The 26,209-nt window shown below is 45.7% G+C and overlaps 2 protein-coding genes across 2 annotated transcripts in view; one reads left to right on the plus strand and one right to left on the minus strand.

The window, feature by feature from the left end:
* LOC307209943 (uncharacterized protein) overlaps nt 1-13,581 on the plus strand; it is a 501,253-nt gene extending 487,672 nt beyond the window's left edge. The window contains exon 2 of the mRNA XM_079965390.1: nt 13,521-13,581. The gene's annotated coding sequence lies outside the window, so the exon portion shown is untranslated. The remainder of the gene's footprint in view (nt 1-13,520) is intronic.
* GAA (alpha glucosidase) lies at nt 3,050-25,980 on the minus strand. The gene is made up of 20 exons (XM_079965389.1): nt 25,868-25,980; nt 24,972-25,566; nt 23,873-24,018; nt 21,093-21,258; nt 18,459-18,555; nt 16,972-17,091; nt 14,733-14,851; nt 14,450-14,581; nt 12,842-12,952; nt 12,253-12,366; nt 12,037-12,121; nt 11,180-11,297; nt 10,234-10,367; nt 9,512-9,663; nt 7,516-7,664; nt 7,119-7,260; nt 5,980-6,078; nt 5,560-5,724; nt 5,287-5,439; nt 3,050-4,112 (listed from the first exon to the last, which is right to left on the minus strand). The coding sequence occupies exons 2-20, from the start codon at nt 25,497-25,499 to the stop codon at nt 4,053-4,055; spliced, it is 2,790 nt and encodes a 929-aa protein (XP_079821515.1). The 5' UTR covers nt 25,500-25,566; nt 25,868-25,980; the 3' UTR covers nt 3,050-4,052.
* Between the last annotated feature and the right edge of the window lie 229 nt (nt 25,981-26,209).

A 26,209-nucleotide genomic window follows, 5' to 3' on the forward strand; every position in this document is an offset into this window, starting at 1 on the left:
CACCAGGGTGCCAAAGTTGAAGTCCTCCCTCAAGTAGTTTCACCAGTGTGGGTTTTGGACAAGCACTGCCCTTTCTCACCTTGGTTTCTCACCCATGAACAAAACTGTAAGGCACATAAATATCTCCTACAATATTTCGAATATCATGTGAATATACACAGTGACAAAATGCCAAAGCATATTGCTTACTTGGAAATAACTTTGGCTGGCATCAAACCAAATACATTCACTCACATGTGCAACCAAGATGATCAAGGGTCTGGAAACCAAGCCATATGAGGAGGGGTTGAAGGAGCAGGGTAAGTGAGAAAGTGAGAGGAGATATGATAGCCATCTTCAAATATCTCTCAAGAGCTGTCACGTGGGACAAGCTGTCACATGGAACAAGAGGGAACAAGCTTGTTTTCTCCTGCTCTGAAGGGTAGGACTTATCATTATTTTATTTTTATTGTTGGAAACAAAAAGTACATGGGCTGTTCTGGAGCATTTGCAGATTGCATTTCAACTGGCTCTAAAGAGAGAGGAGGAAAAGGAGACTAGAGATGAAATTCATGCTTCAGGGAGAGGTTGATGCTCTGCTTATAGGAGGAGCCAGGCTCAGCCTCCAGTTAAAAGATCTTGGATAGAAAGGTTGGGAAAATTTGGTTCTCTTCCTCCCCATTTAATCTTCACAACAACCCTGAGAGACTGACTGGCCCAAGAACACCCAGTGAGCTTTCATGGCTGAGCAGAGCTTTTGAACCTTGGTCTTCCAGGTCCTAGTCCAATACTCCAACCACAGTAGTACACTGGTTCTTTTTAAGAAGCCACAAAATGCTGGTTTTGCTGCAGTACAGACACTGGAAAAGGTTGAGACCTTGGAGACCTGCTTTGGGCTTAATGGAACAAATAGCTTTTTGATTCAGTAAAAGGCAATTACATGAGCTCATGAGCCTTGGCTTTGAAGAGGTAAAACAAAAGAGGCAGAATACTCCCCCCGTGCTTTATTATAACCCTCTTGTGACAGGTACAGATCATGCATGGGGAAATTTTTATTTTGGTTGGTGGCAATTGTCCCAGACAACACGGAAGGGAAGAATCCCTGCCAACATACCTGCAAACCGAGTCAGTCAGAAGCTCCACCTAGCTTGGAGAGGAAGGGAGGGTCAAGCCACTGAAAAATCCACGATTGCAGAAGAAAGGAAAACGAACGAGTGGGCGTCTCCAAAGCCAGCACTTAGCTAGGGAGACAGTGACAACCAGAAGAGCTACCTTTCCAGTTCTCAAAAATCTGGACTTGGAAGACAGTCCAGGGAAATTATAGACAATAGTTTGTTTTTAAAGAGGGATTGTATCTGGTACATTGGGGGTGTGGGCAACCTGCAGCCTTCTGCCTAATTTCATGGGGGTGGCAAGAACTAAAAAACACAGAGGAGACAGAGGTAGCAGAAAGGGAACGTGGTGCTCACTCCCACCAACAAAAAGGTTACCCACACTCACAGAATTTCCATCCTGGAAATCTTAACTTCGATTCAAGATGTATAGTGATTACGGAAAGGAACCTCTGCCAGTGCTTCTCATATTCTAGGGTTGAATTCTGATATTAAAAGCAGATTCGGCTTCATCAGGTAATGGTTAGAATATTCCACAGGGGTCTGTGCTATAAACTCACAGTAAAAAGTTTACTTCAAGTCATTTGAGGAAGGTTTTAGTAGATCATCTCTCCCTTTCCGCACAACGGTCCTCAGGCAATTGTTGTCTGCAGCCTTGCATTAAATATGGTCTTGGGTATCAGAGACCCACAAGTATTTCAAGTACTCCAGGACAGTATTGCAGTAGTACGAAGCAGGGCCTGCAGTAAAATGTTGCAATGCATTCTCCCTCCGGTGCAGGATTCTAAACAGCCACTCCCTTCAAGCAGGTCAGTCCACTCCTTCTCTCTTTTCAGCTTTATATTTAGTGGCTCTTGAGCATGTTCAGCCTTAAACCTGGGCAGGTTTGGTGGATTTTGATGCTTTAGGGCTGCCCCCCACCCACTTTTTGGTAGTTGTTTTTTTTTTGTTTTGTTTTTTGCTAATATTTAACACAGTGGTATCTCCCCTTCTGTATCTCCGTAGACCCTTTGGGCTACATCTTTGATAACACTTGCCAGCTGTGTTTAACATTTAGAAGGAGCAATAGCAATGAACAGTCTTCCGTACTTACATATTTAGAATGCCATAGATTTGTGGGTTTTGCAAGGAATGACCTGACTCTGCGGATCACATGCATTACCCTTCCTTAACAGACCTATTTATATATATTTTGAGGAAGATAGTTCTTTGGAAGTTCTTCTGAATTTAATTATGCAGTATTTGTTTGGAGATACTCAGAAAATCTCTCAAACTTCTATGTGTGCGTACACACACACACAGACACACACACACGGAACAGGGTCTCAATGTACTTTTAACCAACTAACGTAGTTCTGTGTGCCTTAGTCCTTTTGTTCAGTCTTCAATCTTCTCTTATTTTTTTAAAGAAATGAGTAATTGTTAGGGATTTATCTATAGGGCGTGCATTGGGTACGGAGTGGCTGGAGCAACCCAGCAACATAGTGTTGTTACAATTTTTATTCTATCTTGAATCAACATTTAATATAATCACTGCATCTTGCATTACATGCAATGTTGTTTACTATTTGCTCTTGTGTCTGTGCCTTATGCTGGGCGACAGCAGCACCATATCCTCAAACTGCAGCAGTTTTTGGCAACCACCACCACCACCACCAGGATATCATCATTATTGTTAACCATTTGGGTGCTGGTAAAGCAATCTTGATGGCAACAAGAGAACAATCTGAATGCACCTGATAAAGAGCCAGTTGGATGCCTGGCCTGTTCGGAGCTTTGAGAGGAAAGGTAAATGCGACAAACAAGGAAGCAGCAAATAGGAAGGAGAGATGGGAAAGATCTATGAGTAGTAGGGAGTGTTGCTTTGTGATCACCCACCTTTTATCAAAGGCGAACCTTTTTAAAATTTTCTGCCACCAGTGAAATAGATCCAACACAAATGAGGGTAAAGCACAAGATTTAAGAAAAATATTTATTGAGAAGACAGACTTCTAAGAGGCAGGGGGGGGAAATTCATTTCAGGCTTCAAATGCAAACAGACTCTCTGTATTCCCTGAGTTCCTGTTGCAGCTGCCTTTCCCCCAAAAGGAGGGGGATTTTTTTGTTCATAAGAGCTGCTTTTTCAGCAAGCAAGCAGCTTTTACAGCTTTCCTGTGGATGCACTACTACAAAATAGAGCTGCATTTTAGTGCAATAAAATTAGGTCTTGTGCATAGAGAAACCCTTGATCTGCCCAAAACAGGAGGGCAGGGGGACATGATTTGGAATGACTAACTCAATTGCCATGCTGTTTTCCCCTGAAAGATTCTGCTCCCCAGGCCAGGAAAGTTTCCCCTCCACTGCCCTTAGTCCTGGATCACTACAGCCAATGGGAAGCTACCAATTGATTCAAGGGGAGCTGAGCTTGGTAGCCAATGAAGTGGGTGTTTGCAATGGCTTCTGTCTGCTTCTGTACCTGCTTGAGCAAATTTGCTCCATCTGGTCGTACCATTAAGGTGAGCTTCATCACAACAAAGCAGCACCTGTCTTCCCATGAACATTCTTTTTTCTCAGGGGGGGGGTGAGATATGAAAATTGCAGCCATGTGTCTTGAACTTCATCAGCATCCAAAAAGCAAAACCAAAGCCATCAAATATCTGTCTAAAATTAAGAATACAGAAAGCCCCTGAAGACTCATGACTACTCCCCTTCCAACAGATACTGAGCAACCTGTGACCCTCTAGATCTCTTGGACTACAGCTTCCATCATCCTTGACACCAGAAGGTTCACAGGCTCCCCTTCCCTTCCCTGCAGTGCCAGAGGAAAACAGGAAACAGTTCTTGCTGCTGAAAAGACACTTTCTGACAAATTACCAAAACATTCCAGTGTTGCTTACAGACAGAATAAGGTGCATTGTTATCGTTGGTTTTTCATTCTTCTGTTGTGGTGCAGAGAAACTGGCGAGAGCTTTTCTTCTTTGCTCAGGACCAGGTGATGAGAAATGGCTCTCCCATCAGCAGGTGGAGTGGGATGGTAAGGATCTGAGGAAGTGACAAGGTAGAGTTAGTGACTTCATCCTGGAATCACAATGAAGGACAAAGCAGTCCAAGCTCAGGTGCTGGCTGATTCATGCTAATCTCCACTGAGACCTTGTGGGGCCATGGGCAATCTCACAAAGCAGATGGGAAGTTCTGCTGTCCCTTTGTGCTTGGGCTTCCGTGGCACACATGGTTCAAATGTTGCTGCTGCCCCATCTGGACACACCAGTTCATGCGACAGGCACCTCTAGACTGATGGCCTGTTGGCAGCCCTACAGGCTCCTGCAGGCAAGTACCCTGGATGGAATTCAGTGCAGCAGTAAGTGGGGTATGCATGCATGGAATGAGGTCCACTTGCACAGCAATACTCTCCCCCACCTGTTCTGGAGGGTTGGGAGAAAACCAGAGCAGATTTAGGGAGGGTGGAGAATGGAGAGGAAGGAAATATCACTGCGTGAGTGGACCTCATCAGTTGAATCCCACCCAGAAAAGCTGCTATGCTTCTAAACCAAATCAACAATTGTCTTCTGAGTTAGAAAGTCATGTATGGTCTACACTGCAGCCATCCTAATTATTTCTGAGAATATTCTGTTTCCAAGGTGTAGCTGGATATATAAAGTAAAAACAAAACAAAAGCAAAAGAGCATTTACCCCCAAGTATATTGAGAATGATGTTGTGTTCCCTTGATTTGCATTTTAATAGCATTTACAACATTCAGAATGTTTGAGGAAGTTTCTAGATGGGTTTTGGGGAGCGGAAGAGAGGAACTGAAATACTGGGGCAAGTATTGGGAATCATGGGAGAAACACAGGGAACTCAGGGTAGCCATGTTGTCCAATGCCCAGTTTATACTGTTGTTGCTTTATGGTATTTGTTTTGATTTATACATTTTGTATTTTGCTTTGTACCGGCCCAGCAACTTCAGATTCAAGGGCAGAAACAGAAATCTAATAGGTAACTAATTCCCTGAACACTGCAAGCCCTGCTCAAATCAATTTGGCACTTTCAAATCTTTACTAACATGCTTTTTAAAAGCGGACTACAGTATATTCCATTGCTGAAATAGCTCATGCTGTCTCCCACAAAATGTCCTACACCTTGCGGCTGCGTATAACCTTTCTGCAATCAATGCAAGCAGAAAGAGGCATCAGCCTCCACTCACAGAGAAGTCCTTACCTTGGTGTCGGTGCGGTAGGAGAAGTCTGGGATGGGGACCCCATTTGCCAGGACACGCTGAGGAGGGCTGGGGACACCGAGAACTCCCACCTCTTTCAACAGCAGCCCATCTATTTGGCTATTGAGCTGCACAATCTCATTGACCAGCATGCCCTGTAGCCATTGGGGAGAGAGGGAGGAGAATGGCATGATACCCCCACAAAACAGGTGCAGCCAAATGAAATCCCAGGCATTAGGAACAAAAGGAGCAACCTGTTTCTCCCAGAAACTCACATCTCTTGCCAGAAAGACAATCTGTGTGTAATCGCCCTTCTCAAAGGTCTGCAGTCCATCGCCATCATCCCAGAATAGGTCACCTCTTGCTACCCCTTCCAGGGTCAAAGCCACCACTAGGGACATCCCCTTTTTGCGGGACTCTGTGGTGGTGAAGGCAGGTTCCTGGGGAGAGAGGCAGTGGAGGAAGATGATAACCAGAACATTAAGGCCCTGAAATATAGCTCACCCTCCCAAGCAATATTATAAAAATATCCCTGCACCCCACTAATCATGCACACAAGAACACCCCGCCAAGAGAATCCTATGGCAGTACTTGGCTTAGTAGTTCTGTGTTGTTGTTGTTTTTGACAAAGGCACTGGGTGGATTCAAAGACATAGGATGTCCAGGCAAGGTTGAAAGTGGTGGAATTAACTCACCTGCAAGGGTAAGATGTGACCTGCTCGTACATGGACATTGATAGTGTCAAGTGGAGCCGATAGGAGAACCCATTGTCCCTTGCTGTGTATGGCAGATCCCTGAAAAGCCAGATACAGGACCCATCATTAAGCAGGCATTTGAAATCCTGTGCATGGTGTGTAAAGGCACAAAATGCACAAAGGCTGAGATATCACGGATCACACACAGCTTGGCTGGTGTTTGACTGGTATCATGGCTCCCCAACCTTTGAATGCTCCTTCCATTTTGCTGGTGTGCAGAAAAAGTTACACACACACACACACACACACACACACACACACACTGCCCTAAGAGCTGATGAGCTACCAAGCCTCTCTTTACTGCAGCTTAGCCAGCATTTGGATTGAGAATAAATACGGCAGCCCACTTCTGCATTGTCTAAAGGTAAATTTTCATCCACTCAGGATGATGATTCAGGCTACTGTCGCTTTAAGACAAGATTAGTCACTTGACAGTTTCAAGTCAAGCAAAATCTGAAATGTGACAAGTATTTGATCATTACAACCCACAGCGCCCAAAACAAGTATTTCTGGAGCCCATGAATGTGGCCAAGCCTGAAGGGCAAGTCATCTACCAGACACGCTGCAGAAAGATATCAGAAACCACAGCTTCTATAGAGTGGGCACAATAATGTTATGAAGGTGCAAGGTCAGTGATGGCCACCTAGGTGAACTCAATTCTGTGAATGTCTAATCAAGACTTATGCTTCAGATACAGCTTGGACATCATGGGGAAGGCTCAGGACCTGGAGCAGGGAACTATCAACCTTCTCTGCCCACTGTGCTCCCGATTCCAGTGAAACGTCACAGGCACTTGTGATCTTTCACATTAATTATAATAATAGTTTTATTATTTATACCCTGCCCATCTGGCTGGGTTGCCCCAGCCACTCTGGGCAGCTTCCAACACATATAAAAAAAATAATAAAACATCAGAATTAAAAAAACTCCCAAAAGAGGCCTGACTTCAGATGTCTTCTAAAAGTTGTATAGTTCTTTCATCTCCTTGGCATTTGATGGGAGGGCATTCCACAGGGATAACAACAACAACAACAATAGTAATAATGGCGGCACTAGCCAGAGGAAGCAGCAACACTCACCGCCAAAAGGTTGTACCATGTGCCCGAAGGGAAGTAGCCGCTGACATGACTCTTCCCTGCCTCCAACACAGGAGTGATGAGAACCTCTGCTCCCCACATGAGCTGTCGGTCGATGTCCCATGTATTGGGGTCTTCTGGGAACCTGCAGAGAAGAGATTCACCCCCATACCACTCTGTATTATAGGGAATCAACAAACTTGATTTGATCAAGAAGCAAATTCCTCTGCCTCCAGCTCATAAACATTCTCTTTCATTCTCTCTCTCTCTCTCTCTCTCTCTCTCTCTCTCTGGCTCCTCCCCACCCCCACCCACCCCCGTGGGTCAAATGGCTGCAAGGCCACAGATTCCCCACTGCACCTGACCCTTTCACTGCCAGCACAGCAGTCCGCTGACTCACTCCAGATAAAGGGGTCGGGCAACCGTCTCCCCTGCGGAGTGGGCTTTGTGAAAGAGGGTGTAGAGGTAAGGCAGCAAGGAGTAGCGAAGCAAGAAGGCTTTTCTCATGGCTTCTTGGGCCTCTTGGCTGAAGACATATGGTTCCTGGGGCTGCAAGATAGAGGCAGAAAACATATTAGAAGCATCATGCCCCAAAGACTCCTGCAGAAAGAAGCATTTCCCAGGTTGCCAAGATCAGATTCAGAAAACATCTTTTCCCCCACATGTACCCTCCCCGATACCCAAACATCCTTTTCACCAGGAAGTTCAACATCTGCTGTGGGACACGTTGACACTCTTAACACAGTGTTTCCCAGACTTGGTTCTCCAGCTGTTTTCGGGCTACAACTCCCATCATCTCTAGCTAGCAAAACCAGTGGCCAGGGATGATGGGAACTGAAGTCCGAAAACAGACCCAAGTTTGGGAAACACTGCCTAACAGGAGTAGAGTTGATGAGAGCTGAAATAAAAAGAATAACCCTGAAGCCAAGGGTAGCTAACGCGGTGCCCTCTAAATGTTGTTGGGCTCCAACACCCATCAGCCCCTGCTAGCATGGCCAACAGACACAGAGAGGTGGGATTTGGAGTCCAGCAACATCTGGAGAGCACCACATTGCCGGCTCTTGTTTTAAGGCATGATCCCATAGGGCCCGTTGTGCCAGTAACAGAGCACATAAGACTGGGCACTTGTACCAACCGCAATCTGTGACACTACATCGACAGTTAACAGTCAGTTCTAACTGTTATGATGCTGCTGCTGCTGCAAGCAGACCCAAAGATCCTTTACTACAAGGACCCCCATGGCCACTTTTGGTGCAACAGCGGCACGCAGAGCCAGAGCTCTGTAGCAAGCAGAGAGGGCAGAGGTCACTGCATGGGATGGAGTTACTTGCCACTGAGATGTGCAGCATCTTGAGGGCCACTGTGAAATCTACCGAACCAGAAAGTGAAAACAAATCCATGCAATTATTGCATGGATGGAGAAAACGGGCAGTGGGGGGATACTATTAAACCACGGTTAAGGCTGCAACCCTACATGCACTTACATGGAAGAAAAAACAGCATGGAGCACATTAGAACTTACTCCTGAGTAAGCATTGCCTTGAAAATTGACTCACTTCATGAGGTCCAGTTAATGATTTACGAGACTATAAAAAGAACAACTAAAAGAGTTGTGCATGCTGCACAATTCATACCATGCAAGCCGTGAATCTAACCATATAGAGACCTCCAGTTCCTTGCAGTTGCATAGCAGCACCAAGACTACTGGGGTGATTCACCAGCTCAGTATTATACAGCCTTGTTTTTCAAGTTAAGTTGCCCTAACATTTCCTGGGGCTCCACACCTAATAGCGTTCTTTGCCACATTGCCACATTGCTTTTAAAACATTATCCGGCCAATTCCTTTATTACTTCTATGCCTGTGGCTATGACCACATCACTGCACACTCTTAAATGAACTTAGAGCACAGGACACTTCTAAATGAAGTGCATTTAGGTTTTGACTCTTACTTCCTGTTCAGTATTGGAGGGGGCGGGAAATGGAGCCTTTGTCTGCTTTCTTCCAACAGCATGAAGCTGAATGTTATTTTACTGTTGCTTCACAAAAATGATTATCAGAACTTTTGGGGGGCAAGCTTCACAGGATGGGTTGTAGTGAGCAGAAGCCAATTCCAAAGATTAAACTAACTGGAAGTATTTGGGGGAGAAGGGGTGAGTTGTTCAACAAGCTACCTTTATGTTTGGTTCATGACACCAGAGACCAATCCAGATACAATGGTCCACCAGTCCCTTATCCTGGACCACTGAGCGATGCTCCTATCTCCCAGAGACACACACCTTCCATTTGAACTCTCTAAAACGTTTAATCCCAGCCATGCTCCCCACCACAACCCCACACACAGCGTAAATACGTTACAAAGAGGGAGAGAGAGCAAGGCTGATCCACTGTCGCTTACCTTGTTTCTACGGTTGTTGTGGTTTCGCATGAAGGGGTAGAAGGCGCCCAGTTGGGTCCAGCGCACACAAAGCTCTTCTGACGTGTCACCCACAAAGCCACAGATGTCCGCGCCAACCAATGGCACACCATAGAAGTTAAAGAGCAGCACCGCTGAAGGCAAGACAAGGAAAATACATGGAATGACCTCTTCAGTGGCAGGCTCTGGGTGCAGGCACGATTCTGCAGTGGTCTGTGGGGTTTTTTGTGTTTGTATGTGTGTGATATTACACAGAATTCATCCCTGCTAGGGAATTCGGGACGCGGGTGGTGCTGTGGGTTAAACCACAGAGCCTAGGTCGGCGGTTCGAATCCCAGTGATGGGGTGAGCTCCCATTGCTCGGTCCCAGCTCCTGCCAACCTAGCAGTTCAAAAGTACGTCAAAGTGCAAGTAGATAAATAGGTACAGCTCCGGCGGGAAGGTAAAGAGCGTTTCCGTGCGCCAGAAGCGGCTTAGTCATACTGGCCTCATGACACCAATAAAGCAAGATGAGTGCCGCAACCCCAGAGTCGGCCACGACTGGACCTAATAGTCAGGGGTCCCTTTACCTTTACCTTTACGGAATTCGCATCTCTAAGTCCAGGAACTTTCCTCTCTCATGGAGATCTGAAAGAACTCCAAAGCAGCATCTTTAAAAGCAGAACATGGCAAGTTCCCGGGACTGACTCCCCAAACATATTTACCTGGTATGGTATAGTATAAATGGTCCCAGGTGCTTATGACATCCCCAGTCCAGTGACCAGCATAGTGACCATGACCGGCAAAGGTGGAACGAGAGATGATGAACGGGCGCTTCCCTCGCACTTTCACCAAAGCGCTGAGAACAGAAGGGAGGGGAAGTTGTGGGCAATGTCAGAAACTGACCCCTGTCCATCCAGAGCTTTGATCATTCAATAATAATAATAAATTAATTTTTGTATCCCGCCCATCTGACTGGGTTGCCCCAGGCACTCTGGGCAGCTTCCAATACATTTAAAAACATAGTATCAAACATTGAAAACTTCCATATACAGGGCTGCCTTCAGATTTCTTCTAAAAGTTGTGTAGTTCTTTATCTCCTTGACATCTGACGGGAGGGCGTTCCACAGGGCGGTGCCACTACCGAGAAGGCCCTCTACCTGGTTCCCTGTAACCTCACTTCTTGCAGTGAGAGAACCACCAGAAGGCCCTCAGCGTTGGACCTCAGTGTCTGGGTTGAACAATGGGTGTGGAGACGCTCCTTCAGGTATATTGGGTCAAGGCTGTTTAGGGCTTTAAAGGTCAGCACCAACACTTTGAACTGTGCTCGGAAATGTACCAGGAGCCAATGCAGGTCTTTCGGGACCTGTGTTACGTGGTCCCGGTGGCCGCTCTCAGTCACCAGTCTAGCAGCTGCATTCTGAATTGTAGTTTCAGAGTCACCTTCAAAGGTAGCCCCACGCAGAGCACATTGCAGTAGTCCAAGCACTGGTGGAAGTGCTGATTTACTGCATCCCATGAGAAGATTCTCAGGCAGAAGTTCAAACTCAAGGCGCTTGGCTCCAGCTTATCACCAGCAACAGGCCCTTGAATACCTAGATGAGACTCTGCATCCAAGAGGCATACCACCTTTTGGGCAAGGTCCCCGAGGACTCGGCATGTCCTACTCACTCGTGTGACGCGATGGCTTCGGTCAACCCATACAGATTGTGCAGGTTGTAATGGGAGGACAGGTATTGCCTGCTGGAGGCACAGAGCGTTCGAGTCTTCAAGGATCCTCCTAGCACACCTATGTGGGGAACAGGGGCAGGCAAGGCAGAACGTGTGAGCAAAAAGGCCATCACCCAGGAGCTAGAAGACAAGTAAAGCATTCTTGAGCACTCTTGGTCTCAGGGATCTTAGGATCACTAGTGCCCAACTAGGAGCTCCTGCAGGCCGAAGGGAAAAGGCAACACTTCTCAATACTTACACAAGTCTCTTGACCTTCACAGGGAGCTGCTGCTATAGGAATAGTGTAACCACAGAGAGGTCAATTGGGAGCGACTGCTAGGACTCCTGCTTCAGGATCTGAACCAGGCCAAACAAGGATTAACTTGTTGCTCCTCAGTGCTCCTCATGCACACCAGCCCTGCACTAACTGGCATTCTGTGACTTGTGATTCCTTGACTGCTTTCATATAGTGCAGTGTGTGTAAATCATGGGTAGAGAACCTTAGGTCCTCCAGATGTTGCTGGACCAACTCCTACTATCCTTAACCATTAGTCTTGTTTTGCCCGGGGCCATAAGAAGCTCCCCATCCCTGGTGTATGTCATGATTTTGTTAAATAGCTAATCCAGTGCTGCACAGTGCAGTGATCCAAGCAGAATTAACTGAAGGCCATGCTGTCATGAATATTCCCAAGTAGTCATATTTGGAGATTCCTCTCCCCAACAGGTTTATTGATTTATCTTCTATTCCCAGATTCTCCAGTCCCACCCATCATTTACTAGCAAAGCCCCATCTTTGTAACCTTCTCTCTCTCTCTCACCTGGCACATAAGGGGGCTTCTCAAACTTGTTGCTGGGACAGTCTTCCAAGGAACCTTCCACAAAATTTGATGGCTCATTCATGTCCTAGAATGGGGGGTGGAAAGGAGAAGAATCTTGTTTCTCCATCAGTGTAGAAGCAAAGGGATTTTGAGGACTTTGCACCTCCTCCGTTCAATGAACATGACAACACCAAAGTACTGGCCTAAGAAACTCACAATCCACATGCCATCAAAGGGCACCTGGTCATGGAAATCCTTGACCATGTCATGCCACCACTGCTGAGTCTCTGGGTTGGTGAAGTCAGGGAAGGCGGTGGGGCCAGGCCAGACCTGGAAGGTAAAAGGTCACAGGCATCAAAAGCCATCGGGAAACCCTTGTGTGTCACAATGCTATGCTTACTTGCATCCTTAGAGCACTACTTGTGGCCCAGTTCTCCTGGAACACCTTAAAATATGGAACTAGAGGAAGGCCAATGAAGTAAGAAGGCACGGCAAAACCTGTGTAAGAGCAGAATCCTCTGTGGTTTCTAGGGGAATGGTGACTGCAAGTGTACAATCGCGGCCATATAGCGTGCTGAGAATGCAATATTACAGGACTTCGCTTTGCAATGCTACCAAAATGGAAGTCGGAGCCCTATGAACAAAGGAAGACATGGTCCATCCTATTGCCTCTCCTTGACCCATCCAGCTCAAGTATAATTAGAATATGAATCATGAGCTTTGATTTCACTCAAAAACATGTGCCATTCAGAGCAGGCATTCTTTCATGGTCTGCCAAAGCTCAGGGCTCGGGCCCAGGACTCACCTCTCCAATCAGAGGCTGCCCTGTTGTATTTAAGATGAAGACCCCCCGCTTCAGGCCTTCGTCATAAGGCTTGTAACTCCCAGCGGGGCTGGAACTGCTGATACCTGAATCCTAAAAAGAGAACACAGTGAGACACAGGCTAGGACATGAAAATGCAAGAAAGCATGGAATTCCACGACTTTTGAAAAGTTAGCAGTATCTCTTGAAATGAAGTCTATCATTTCATTACTACTTCCATTTTCTAGGTCAGACCAGCAAGTCTGGAATCTCACACCTCATGTCTCAAAAGAGTTAGGTCATATGTACCAGGGGATTTCTCAACATATAAATCTACAGATTTAAGAAAGAGAAGTCCTAGCAACTTGCTGCTTGCTTGTTGCATCTTGTTGGGATTCAGAACTTACTGGGTTAATGTTTGTTCTGAGTGTGCCTCCCATTCTGACGTTTGAAAGGAGGGAGGAGCTCTACTTGTTGTTCTCTCTGTGTCTCTGAGAGAGGACGCCATGAATGCTAGCAGTCCAGGAGAATTTGGGAAATGCTGAGCTGTAAATATTTGCTGCAATAAAGAACTGTTGAATTTGGACAAACACAGTGCTTGGTGTGTTTGGATCTGAAGCAGACTGCAACAGGTTTTTGATCCGCTGTGTTTTTACTCTGCAAGGCGAAACCGGAGAGGAAGAAGGTCTGAGAGCAGCTTGGCTGGGAAGCGTGCCGGACCGCATTATGCTGGGGCTAATTGGGCCATAAAGCAATTAAGCCAGCCAGTGCCAATAAAGATCTTATCACAGTTTCGTCACACATCTCAGAAAGCAGCCCAGACCAACAGCAGTAGCCTTAAACCAGGAGTGGAAAATAAATAACAATAACAATAATAATATTTATACCCTGCACATCTGGCTGGGTTTCCCCAGCCACTCTGAGCGGTTCCCAACAGAATATTAAAAGCACAATACAATATCAAACATTTAAAACTTCCCTCATCCCTGACCACTAAATGGTGTTGGGAGTTCAAAAATATATGGAAAAATGCAGGTTTCCAACCTCCAGCTTAAACATTGTACCTAGGCTTAGAATCATTCAAGTTGTTTCTTACTGTAGGCCAGGAAAGTAGCCTCTAAGATTGTTTGGACTGGTGGCCAATTGTCAGGGACAATTTGTGAGTCCCACATCACTTGGGTTGTGACAGGTTAGCTACTTCTACTCTAGAGCAGTTATCTTCAAACCTTTTGGATCCAGGACCCACTTTTAACCAGAACATGCCCTGGGGGACCCATTTCTTAATGTTTTACCATATATTTGTATGGTGCTTGTGCTGGTGTCACGAACCACCTCAGATCAGTCTGCAACCTGGCCATAGTAATAATAATAATAAGAAGAAATTGTTTGTATCCCACTCTCACCGGCCGAGGCCAGGCTCAGAGCGGCTAACATCATAAAAACAACACAATAAGCATAAAAACAGACATCAATTAATTAAAATACATCTTAAAATTAATTCAGACAAGCTTCTGAATAGGTCCCGACAGACCAGCGGACGATCTATGATGTGGAGAACCGGCCTTTGTGAAGTTCCCCATCGGTGGAAGAGCTCAGGCTTCATTAACTTACCACAATCATGACGTACCTCCGGCCATCGCGGTGGAAGTCGTTCACCATATCTGGCATATCCCAGAAGCCATCCTTGTTGAAAGTGAAATCTCTCCTAGCATCTGCATAATCCAGGTCGTTCCACTGCACATCCTGTGAAGTCCACAGATGGCGGCATTACTGAGCATACAGGCGGTTTCTCTGACGCTCCGGCCCTGTTGTTCCCCACTGCTCAGCTACCATGGCTCTAGAGGCACATGAGGGAGAAGCTGTGTCCTGGAGAGGACTCTGGGAAGCCACGTACCAGGGGGAATCGTGCCGCTGTCATGTTCTTCACCACTTCCCGGGTGACATCCGTAGATGAGTATCCCCAGCGACACAGGTGGAATCCCAGGGCCCAGTAGGGGGGCATGAATGGATACCCTGAAGGAAAAAGGAATAGGTGAGGGCGGAGAGAAAGGGAAAGATACTCAGAGGCCTCCAACAACCAATAGCATCTCACAAATGCACCATGCAAGTAAAATTTCAATGAAACAGCCTCCAAGATTTGAAGAAATAAACTTCCTCATTCAAATGTTCTTTGGGAGATGGGTAAAAAAATCTAGCGTAAATACGTCTCCTTTAAAAATCTAAGACCGCCTCTTTTCTGTTGCAGCTAAGGCCAGGATTAGGAGCAAGGGGTCAGTCCCCATTCCAATTACTCATTGAAAGATTTTGATGGTTATGTTTATTGCATTGTAATAAATACAAATACAGTGGAAACTCGGGTTACAAACACCCCGGGTTACAGACTCCGCTAACCCGGAAGTAGTACCTCAGGTTAAGAAGTTTACCTCAGGATGAGAACAGAAATCATGTGCCGCAGCGGCAGTGGGAGGCCCCATTAGCTAAAGTGGGGCCTCAGGTTAAGAACGGTTTCAGGTTAAGAACGGACCTCCGGAACGAATTAAGTTCATAACCAGAGGTACCACTGTAGAGCGGCCAGAAGAATTCCTTCAGGGGGCATAGAGGATTAAGGCAGCAGAGCTGGGAATCTCAAGCATAATAGTCCAGTGCCTTATGTATTGTACATAGTGCCTTATGTATTTTTCAGTGCATGAAGTACATCCATGTGGGAAAAGGGAAGCCCGTGTACAGATGATTATTATTTTTATTTAATAAATTTATATACTGCCCTATACCTGCAAGTCTCAGGGCAGTTCACATGGGACGGTGGCAATGCTGGTATCATCACCATCACTGCTCCTTCATTTGTATGGTGCCTTGCCACACACAAAAACTGTGCTCAAAGAGGCTTGGAAGAAGGGCAACAGCAAAACAGTACAAAATCAACCATCAGAATTACAATTTCACAATAACAGCAATAATGAAATACCAATGTAATAACAACCATAATGGCATACAGCAAAATAACATCTCGGTACTATAACTATAGCAACGTTGCACCTCCTAGCAGTAACAAAAAACAACAGGGGGGTTTAAACAAGCTCTACCTCTCTTTTAGAGGGACGCAGGTGGCACTGTGGGTTAAACCACAGAGCCTAGGACTTGCCGATCAGAAGGTCGGCGGTTTGAATCCCCGCGACAGGGTGAGCTCCCGGTTCCTGCTCCTGCTAACCTAGCAGTTCGAAAGCACGAAGTGCAAGTAGATAAAGAAGTACCACTCCGGTGGGAAGGTAAACGGCATTTCTGTGCGCTGCTCTGGTTCACCAGAAGCGGCTTAGTCATGCTGGCCACATGACCCAGAAGCTGTACGCCGGCTCCCTTGGCCAAGAAAGCGAGATGAGCACCACAACCCCAGAGTCAGCCATGACTGAACCTAATGGTCGGGGTCCCTTTACCTTTTTTTACCTCTCTTTTAAATCAGAACCAGTGAAAGCAGTGAAGGTCCTGTGTGAGTGTCTGGAGGTGGTTGGAGGATGGATGGCGGCTAACAGATTGAGGTTGAATCCTGACAAGACAGAAGTACTGTTTTGGAGGGTAACTGTTCCCCTGAAGGACCAGGTGTGCAGCCTGGGAGTAATTTTGGACTCACAGCTGTCCATGGAGGCACAGGTCAGTTCTGTGTCCAGGGCAGCTGTTTACCAGTGCCGCCTGGTACGCAGGGTGAGACCCTACCTGCCTGCAGAATGTCTTGCCAGAGTGGTGCATGCTCTAGTTATCTCTTGCTTGGACTACTGCAACGCACTCTACATGGGGCTACCTTTGAAGGTGACCCGGAAACTGCAACTAATCCAGAATGCGGCAGCTAGACTGGTGACTGGGGTTGCCCCTTTTAATAACTTTCTAGCACCAACAGTGCACTACCTGAAGTTCAAAATAAAGAGGAGTGCCTATACAGAGAAAGGACAGGCTTGAATTATTGCAGCCCTGGCACTGGATGCTGGTCAGTGCCATTAAGGACAAAGCTGGAAGTTGCTCATAGCACTTCACAGGACCCACAACAGACCAGAGTGGTATTTTTGATGGGAGCAGTTTTGGAAGAGAAGGCACTTTGTCAAGTTATTAGCTAGCTTCTCATAAGAAAGAAAGCAAGTGCCTACCAATGACATCCACGTACTGCCGCACAACACTCTTTGGGTCTGGACCCAGGAAGACGTAGAAATCCAGGATACCACCAGTTGTTCTCCATGTTAGGGCTGGACTGGGCTGGAGGATCACATCTGAAAGGCAGAAAGAGGCATGGAAATGGTGGCCGAAGACCAAAGGCACATCCTGAAAACAGATTCCAAAATCTCGTTCCAGTAAGGTTGATCCAGTGAACTAGTGGCAATAAGCAGGGAGGGACCAGAGTCAGACCAAAAATAAAAAAAAATTGGCTTTATTTAAACTGAAGCACATAAATGATGAAAATTTACAAATTCAGCAACCACTGAAAAATCAGAATAAAAATAAATAAATTTATAAATGGTAAATGATATTAGACTGGGGAATAAAATTAATTAAATAAAGCATGTATGTAAACCCTAAATTGCACCCTCCTAAAACTTTTACCAGTCTAATTTAGTTAATTTAGGTTACTAAATTCATAGCCTTATAGCAGTTTAATCTAAAGTGTAGTGGGGGGTGATGACCTTCACCATGCATGCAGATTTGCCCCCCAAATGGGGCTCAGGAACACTTCCCAATTTGGAGCCCAGATACACTGTCACGATTTTACCATCACGGTTTACAGGCAACCATCACCTTGCATCAGCAGCTAAATCCCTCACCTCTCCAGCCTGATGTGCATTTTTGCCTGTAAATATGCTGACAGCATCAGCTTGCTGTTACCCACTCACTACACCGCCTGATCTGATCAGGACAGATGCACAATATTACATATAGATTCATCTTACATATAGATTTGTCTTAAAGGGAAAGGTTTACAACGTATTAGTCAGGCTGCGATCCTAAACACATCCTGAACAGTGGAGCTTCCCTGAGAGTAAGTTCCATGGAATACAATAGAATTTGCCTCTGAAAGAATGTGGGTGGTGCGGTGGGTTAAACCACAGAGCCTAGGGCTTGCCAATCAGAAGGTTGGCGGTTCAAATCCCCGCGATGGGGTGAGCTCCTGTTGCTCGGTCCCTGCTCCTGCCAACCTAGCAGTTCGAAAGCACAAAGTGCAAGTAGATAAAGAGGTACCACTCCGGGGGGAAGGTAAACGGCATTTCTGTGCACTGCTCTAGTTCTCCAGAAGTGGCTTAGTCATGCTGGCCACATGACCCGGAAGCTGTATGCCGGCTCCCTTGGCCAATAAAGTGAGATGAGCGCCGCAACCCCAGAGTCGTCCGCGACTGGACCTAATGGTCAGGGGTCCCTTTACCTTTACCTTTTACACATGCTGAGGATTGCACTGATGGGTAAGAAACTAAACTGCCACAGCTCCAAAAAAAAAGAAAGAAAGTCCCAAAGCATTATAGAATGCTTGAAAAAATGACTATTAAATATATAGTATCCTGCATTTTAAATAAACAAGATGTAGGGCCCTTTGTAGAGGTAGATAGATATAAAGGAACAGAGAACACACTCTAAAGAGATACCTTACCCATAGCATTGCTGTTTAGCAAAAAGACTCCATGGGCCAAGCCGCCGTCTTCCATTGCCAGGTAGAAGGGGTGTGAGCCATACAGATTGACAGAGGGCTGAAAATGCAGAAACAGTGCATAGTCCACATTACACTACACAGCTAAGCCAGGTGTCAGGGACTGGACTGAAGGGGACAAGATGGAGGAGGAATGGTGGAGATCACTCCCCCCCCCCGCCCCCCGTTCTCCTGAAGCTTCCAGAGAAGGGGAAGGCAGTACAGTAGTACCTCAGGTTAAGAACTTAATTCGTTCTGGAGGTCCATTCTTAACCTGAAAGTGTTCTTTTTTAAAAAAAAAAATAATTTTTATTAACTGGCCAATCACATCAAATTAAATCACATCATATAAATTCCGAATTACAAAGCCAAATTTTTAAATTTTGTTGGGGGAACCCATACTTCAAGATCCAAAGGGGAATTCAAATCATCTTCTTATTACTGCGTTAATGTCCCAATCAGTCCCAATCAGTCCAAACAAAGTTCATAATTCTATCCAGTCTTATCTTGGTGTTGCCACATCATATCTTGTTCGTATAATTTCTCTTTTTCCTTTACGATCTCTTCTGTTAGTCTCCTTAAGCCGATAGCAAGTGTAATAATCCTGTGTGGATTTCCCGTTCCTCCACTAAGTCCAGATGGTTTCCATATATCTCCTTCGTAGATAACATCACTTTATCCATCGTAAATTTTGGCATTTGTCGCTCTTAAGTCCCACCGAGGAGTTGATTCATGATATGTAAACAACTCTATTTCTCTCTTTCTCCTCCCAGACCCAAGAGCTCCCACAATGCCTCACAAAATGGCGAACGGCATTTTTTCCTGACTGCGTCACTCCAAAACTCTTAGCTTTCCAGCTTCATCTTGAAACATTGCTTTGGATCGAAAGTTTATCTCCACACAGCCTTAAATCCACAGCTTAAGTCCTTAATTTCTGACTCATTAGGGGAGGGGGATTCTTGTTAAATCACATAAAAAGGTAGAGGCAGGTTTTTCCCCCCCTCCCCCCTCAGTCATTACCGTATCTTGACGTTCTTCTCGTATTTTATTGTTGTCTTGTTATCAGAGATCTCTTCTGTCAGCAGTATTTACTCCCCTTTTTCCTTGATGTATGTGCAATTAATCATGTCCAAATTATTTCTTTTAAAGATCATTGCAACCAGCGGCGCGAATCGGGGACGGCGTCGAGGAGTGCCGAAAATCCCACAGGAGGGCTTTGTGCCTAGTGCCCCCACCCCCACAAATTCGGGGGTGGTATAGGGCACAGCAGGCAAGGGCCGTCCCCCCCATAATCCTGGGGGGGTTAAGGAGGCTAATTACCCCCATCATAGCCTCCAAATTACCTCGTGTGGGTCAGAGAGATGTTATTGTCAGCCATCTTCCGATGCGCCACCTAGTGGCCCCCCTTAACCTGAAAGTGTTCTTAACCTGAAGCACCACTTTAGCTAATGGGGCCTCCTGCTGCCGACGCGCCACTGGTGCACGATTTCTGTTCTCATCCTGAAGCAAAGTTCTTAACCCGAGGTACAATTTCTGGGTTAGCGGAGTCTGTAACCTGAAGCGTCTGTAACCTGAGGTACCACTGTATTGAATAACAGCAGTGGTTTGAGGATGGTGACAGCTCAGAGACATGTGAACAGACGAGTTGGGAGGTGTTGGGAGAAGAGAAGAGAAGAGAAGAGAAGAGAAGAGAAGAGAAGAGAAGAGGGAGACTGAGACAGAGCAGACAGCTGACACGTTATCATTGGAGAGTATTTCTGACCCCCCTTCTCCCAGAACCTGGCGATCGTTTATATACAAGAGCAAAAGACTCAGAGACAATTAGCCTCTGTCAGCCACCATAAGAGGAAGTGCTGTTACTAGCAAGGGAAGGGGAAGGAGCTCAGCTGGAGCAACGCCATTAACGGGAGACAGACTGCATTCCTTGTCTCCCGCTGTGATGATTGAATACACTCACTAGTAAGAACTATTCTTTGTTTTCTCTGTTTCTCGCTGCCACTGGGGGAGGGAAAGAATTCCCCGAAGCTTGACACCAGGTTTAGTTAGTAGAACAGTGCAATGATGGATCTACGCTGTGGACAATAGCAGAATACTTCAGAACCTCACTGCCAGACTAGGTCAAATGATCTGCACAAAGCACATCAGAAGTCAATGAGAGGATAAGGCATTCCTCAGGCAAATGGTCCTAGCAATGCATATGATGGTGTGCATGCCCACAACTCCATACACACTACTAACTTATAACCTGCTGGAGAATTCTGGGTACTGAAGTCAGGTGAGGCATTGAAAATTCTCTGCTGGAAATCCCAAGCTCCTTTCCTAGAACTACTTCTCCGGGAAGAAGGAAAGGACAGGTTTAACTGGATTCAAAAGCAGAAGGGACAAAGGTGAACTGCAACAAAAAGTTGTAGCGTAGAGTGCTCCTGTTGGGGGTTCCAGCCAAGCCATTTCCCATGCTTCTCCCCTCTGTCCTCTGGATACACAGCGCAGTGTGGCCTCTGAGCATGCCCAATATGTATTGGGCTGTTGCTGCTTTTTGAGAGGCAGACTTCTAAAGTTTTTTCACCCCAGCCCTTCCTGAAACTCCCCATGACTTACTGTGGGTGTTATGTCCCGATTCCATAAGGTAACCCTGGTCCAATTGACATTCAGGATGAGCGAGGTCTGGTGCTCACCCAGCCCAGAGATGAAGCGCGATGGCAGGGAAGTGGAGATCTGCAGGAACTGGTCTGCGTAGAAGAGGGGAGCCACGGTGGTATTGATTCTATTTGGGGGAGAAAGTGGACAATCCCACTAAGCAGACTGCAATGAATTTGCCTTTTCTAGATCTCTGTTCCACTAACCACTCCCAAAGCCTACACCCACACACACAACTTCCAGTGGATTTGTTGACCACATGGCCAGGGCACATGAGCACTGTGTAGCTCAGTTGGCTATAGGAGGCTATTGGTTGTTTGAATTCACTGTGAGGACAAGGAGAAAGTAGCCCCTGAACCAGACATTAGGAAAACAAGGATCTGCCTTATACAAGTCCACCTAACTCAGTGTTTTCTGCCTGACTGGCAGAGGCTCTCCTCCATTTCAGGCAGAGATGTCTCCAAGCCCTACCTGGAGATTTCACCAGAGACCTCCTGTCTGGAACACAGATGCTTTACCACCGAGTCCAGCCAAAAAGTGTTAGAATTCCTGCTCCGTGATTGCAGTCATGGGATTGCTGTCTTTCACATGATGGTGTATGTTTTGACTCCACAGAGTGGGAAGTGACGGAGACAGGATGTTTGTGTTACTGTGTTCCATGAAATGGGACTATTGTCCTTTGTTCTTTTTCTCTTTGCTGTCTGATGCTAGAGAGAGAGGGAGCCATGTTGCAGTGCTCCATGTGTGTTTATATGTAAATAAAGTAGATTAGCCAAAATGCTGAGTTGCTGAGGTCTATTACGCAAGGTGCGAAGACTCTGCGATCCCTAAGTGTGCCTAAGTGTCTATTGGCATCGGTCGCTGTGATGTTCAGGCTGAAGAAAGCTTTTGAAGCTCCCGAACGATCGACCAGGAGGGAGAGAACATGCCAGTCGGGCATGTGTCTCTGCCAGGGTCCTACTCGAGTGTAGGTCAAGCTCCTGGCAATTCCACTTTAGCATTTCTCTGGTTCCCGCTGCCCTAGCACACCTGTGAATAATGTCACTACATACCCTGAATGCAGAAAAGGACCTTTCAAGTTCTGTCTCACCAGAAAAGCAGGAGGTCAAAAAGAGGAAGTGCTTTAGCCCAGAGTTATAAATACTACAAAGAGCTCTAACCACTGGAGGCTGCTTCTCATAACAGTATTTGCTTAAGGTGCACACTTAAAAGAGGCTACATTTTCAGATCTCAAGTTATGTGCAAATGACTCCAATTCATGTCTGGAAAAACACACATTAGTCAGACACACACACCAGAGAGTTGGTAATGTCTGAAGTGCTACCTTAGGTAGATTCTTGGGTATAAACCCTGGATTGCTCGTATGTAGTATGGCAAATGGCCCTGGGGGCAGCCTGTCAGTGGAAGCCTTCTGCTTGTGCATCAGGGTGAGCCCCCTCCGCTTGTGTGACCCCTGAAATTGGGGGTCGAGTATGATCTTAATACTGTTATGTATCTAGTGCATTAACTGATTTACCCCATGAAAGAATATGTACATTATCCTATATATTAAACATAATACTTATATGTTTAATTAGGCATTCATAATTTACCCCATGAATATCCTTGAATATACTAGTGCCTATAATTTTACACAATACGTAACTGTTTATTGTGCATAATATTCTATACCATACGACTATTAAATATGTATTATTAACCTATATATATATGATTTAAGAATGTTATATCATCTCGTGCATTATTATTTTTTAAATATTTTTTATCAATAATTTATGTACAACATAGTCCACAACAACCCATACATACAAACAACAACATCATTGAAAATTTAATTATCAAAATTAAACTCCCATCCCCTTACATAAAGAAAACAAACATAAAAATAAAAGACTTCCTTTATCCTGTAAATGGCCTCCTTATTTACTTCTTGTATACTGTTTCTTTTATATGTGACTATTACAATTTTTCCTAGTTATGACTTAAAAAACCGCAAAGTCTCCTGTAGAAATTAATCAAAACAAGTCCAGGTATATATTTTGGGGCACTGTTTGGTTAAAGTATGCTCTGCATTTTCCCCATTCTTTTTGAAATTCTTGTCTGGGTTGTAAACACTCATGGCTATCCACTAATCACTACCCTCCATAATCTTACATTCAGCCATTACCTGAAATATTTCTCGTCAACATGGAAGTGCATTTTATACCTGGTTATTTATTAATCTGGCATATCATGTGAGAATCATCAACCCCTGTATATAAGGCCCCCCTCCCTAGTAATCACGCCCATAACTTGAGGTTGCATCACTTTTCCCAAGGCCTCTGGTTGTTAGGTCAGGACCATTCTACTCTCCATCACCACTTTCTCACCTTTTCGCGTTAGTTCCGCTCGTGCCCTTGCTCATAGCATAACTGGTTTTCCTATCGGCTGGTATTTTTTATTTCTCTTTCCCTTCAGATCACACTATGTGGTGGGGAGAGGAGGGATCGTTCTGTCTGGCAAGCTGGAATGCTTGTACAGATGGAACGACTGAAAGAGCATGATGATTAATTTTATCCCTGGAATATATTAGCTACAACATGGGTTTCAGACTGGGCAACTGCCTTCACCCCCCCCACACACACATGCTTTCATTCCTCTGTTATTTTCATACAGCTTTTCAGGCTCTGTTTGACCGATGCTCTTGGCAGCAAGCAGACAGAAGGAGAACATTTGGGTAAAGAAAATCAGGAGTAACTTACAGAACCTGCCCACTGGATTTTCGGACAACAACAAGGCCAAAGGGATCATCAGAGAACTGTACAGAGTACAGTGTTGAGGATGCCTGGTTGCTTGTTTTTGGGGTCTCTAAAGGGACTTCATAGCGCTTGTTAACTGGATCCTTAAGCTGTGTTGGAGAAGACAATAGAAACAGGATTACAGGGTTGACTTAAGCCATAGTGAGCCTATGAAGAGGTTCCTGCATCACAAATAGAGATGCTGCAAATCAGAGAAATCTAGCCAGGCTGTCAGGAACTTAGCATCTATAGTGAAATTACTTGAGAGAAGTAGGGGGTGGGAAAAGATCATTCATGAATTTGGGGGTGGGCATGTCCTGGTCAGAGTATGAATCAAGGGAACCAAGTGTTTTTCATGAAACAACTCATCCCTTCACCCCCAATTCAATTAGCAAAATATTTGACTTTATATACAGTACAGTGGTACCTCGGGTTACATACGCTTCAGGTTACAGACTTCGCTAACCCAGAAATAGTGCTTCAGGTTAAGAACTTTGCTTCAGGATGAGAACAGAAATTGTGCTCTGGCGGCGCGGCAGCAGCAGCAGGAGGCCCCATTAGCTAAAGTGGTGCTTCAGGTTAAGAACAGTTTCAGGTTAAGTACGGACCTCCGGAACGAATTAAGTACTTAACCTGAGGTACCACTGTATGTACTAAACTACAAAGTAACCTTTTAGCTAGCTAACCCAGGCATCTCACTACTAATACAATGCTTAAAGATCAACACTAAAGGCAGCTATAAACTGTGCATCGAACTAGAGTACAGGTACCACTGTACCGATTTATTACATCCCTTAGCCACTGATTTGATCCAAGTAGCAAAACACCCCAATTTTCACCTGATATTGATCATTGTATATTCTCCTGGAGCACTATAGGCCCACTTGGTTTTTGATGTTGTTTTGAAGTATTACACTGAGATTTTTGTGCTGTTTGGGTGTGTGTGTTTTTAATTACATCTTATTGCATGTATAATATGCAATTTGCAAGTCGCTCTGCGAAGATCTTATTTTCTTGATGAGCAGTATACAAATGAAATGAAATAGGCACAGTCCCTACTCACCGTGAAGTGAAGCCTACCCTCCGTCTCAAAGATCACATCCAGCTGCAAGGTCATTACGTCGTCTGGCATGAAAGTGGGCACACCGCGGGTCAAGCGGGCAGTGTAGCCACTTTCAGTGGTGGTCAGGTTTACTAACTTGTAACTGGGGTAGCTAGGAGGGAAGAAGCACCACGGCTGCGAAATAGCAGGGCCCTGGGGCAAAACAGGGACATAACAACAGCCCCGGGCCTGGCATTCTTCTTGAGAGAGCAGCTTCTCTGGAGCACAGTCAAAGCGGCTGTCTGGAGGAACGTTGCACTGTGGCTGCGCGATGAACCCTCTGGGGAATTCTGGTCGTTCTATGGGTTTCCGTTTCACGTCCCTGCATTTATTATGATCTCTGCAGGCGCTCGCTGCTTCTGGAGCAGCTCCAGGGCTCAAGTTATCATGGACCCCAGAAACACCAAGTATAACAGTTGCAGCTGTGATGCCAGAAGCCCACAGAATCATGCAGAGACCCTTCCACTTAGGCTTCTCCGTCAGTGGCATAGCGGACTTTCAGGAGACAGGCAGGTGTGCCCTCCTCAGCCGGCATAGGATTGGTTAAGGCATCCACCTGCGGGAGAACATGCAAGACAAGGAACTTAAGACTTTCTGCAGGCTGCATTGCCCAAGAGTCCTATTGTGTAGTCAAAAGTTCCCAGTCTGCTTCTTGGCATTCATTAGTTTTATCTGACTTAAGGACCCAGCAAGTCAGTTCTATACAATAGCCAGAGTGCATTCCTACCTACCCCCCCCCCCCAGTTCTGCCTAATGCTACCTCAGTTCTGCTTCAGCTTACTCTACCAAGCTTGCAGAACGGGGTGGGGGACACCCAAATATATCTTGACCATTTCCCCCTGCAAAACTTCACTCACCGCCGGCTCAGAAACGCCGTCAGCCAGCCACATACAGTACTCGAGTCCAACAAGAATATTCCGGGTGGGTGGGGGAAATCACAGCAGTCACGTGAACAGTTGATCAGGTGACTTCCCTCTAGTTTGTCTTTCGGATTTTCTTAAAGCAAGCTCCGTAGACTAAAATGGGGAACGAGTCTGTTGTTGTTACTTGAGGCATCATATAGCGTCATGTGGAAAGATTCCCCTGGATTCAAAATACTTTTCTCAGGGAAAATATGGATTCGGATTTGTACCCGAATTCATCAAACTGTGTAGAACTTCAACCTCGAACACGCACACACAGCCACCACGCTGGGGAAC

The sequence above is a fragment of the Podarcis cretensis genome (genome assembly GCF_951804945.1).
Source record: "Podarcis cretensis genome assembly, chromosome: 2".
Classification (NCBI taxonomy): domain Eukaryota; kingdom Metazoa; phylum Chordata; class Lepidosauria; order Squamata; family Lacertidae; genus Podarcis; species Podarcis cretensis.

What these genes read in the sequence shown, in the direction of transcription:
- GAA (XM_079965389.1), bottom strand. Translation starts at nt 25,499, where the DNA reads ATGCCACTGACGGAGAAGCCTAAGTGGAAGGGTCTCTGCATGATTCTG. An exon ending in GCAGTACGTGGATGTCATTG is followed by an intron (nt 14,852 to 16,971) that starts GTAGGCACTTGC and finishes TTTTTCCTTCAG; the next exon opens with GGTATCCATTCATGCCCCCC. An exon ending in TTTATACTATACCATACCAG is followed by an intron (nt 9,664 to 10,233) that starts GTAAATATGTTT and finishes TCTTGCCTTCAG; the next exon opens with CGGTGCTGCTCTTTAACTTC.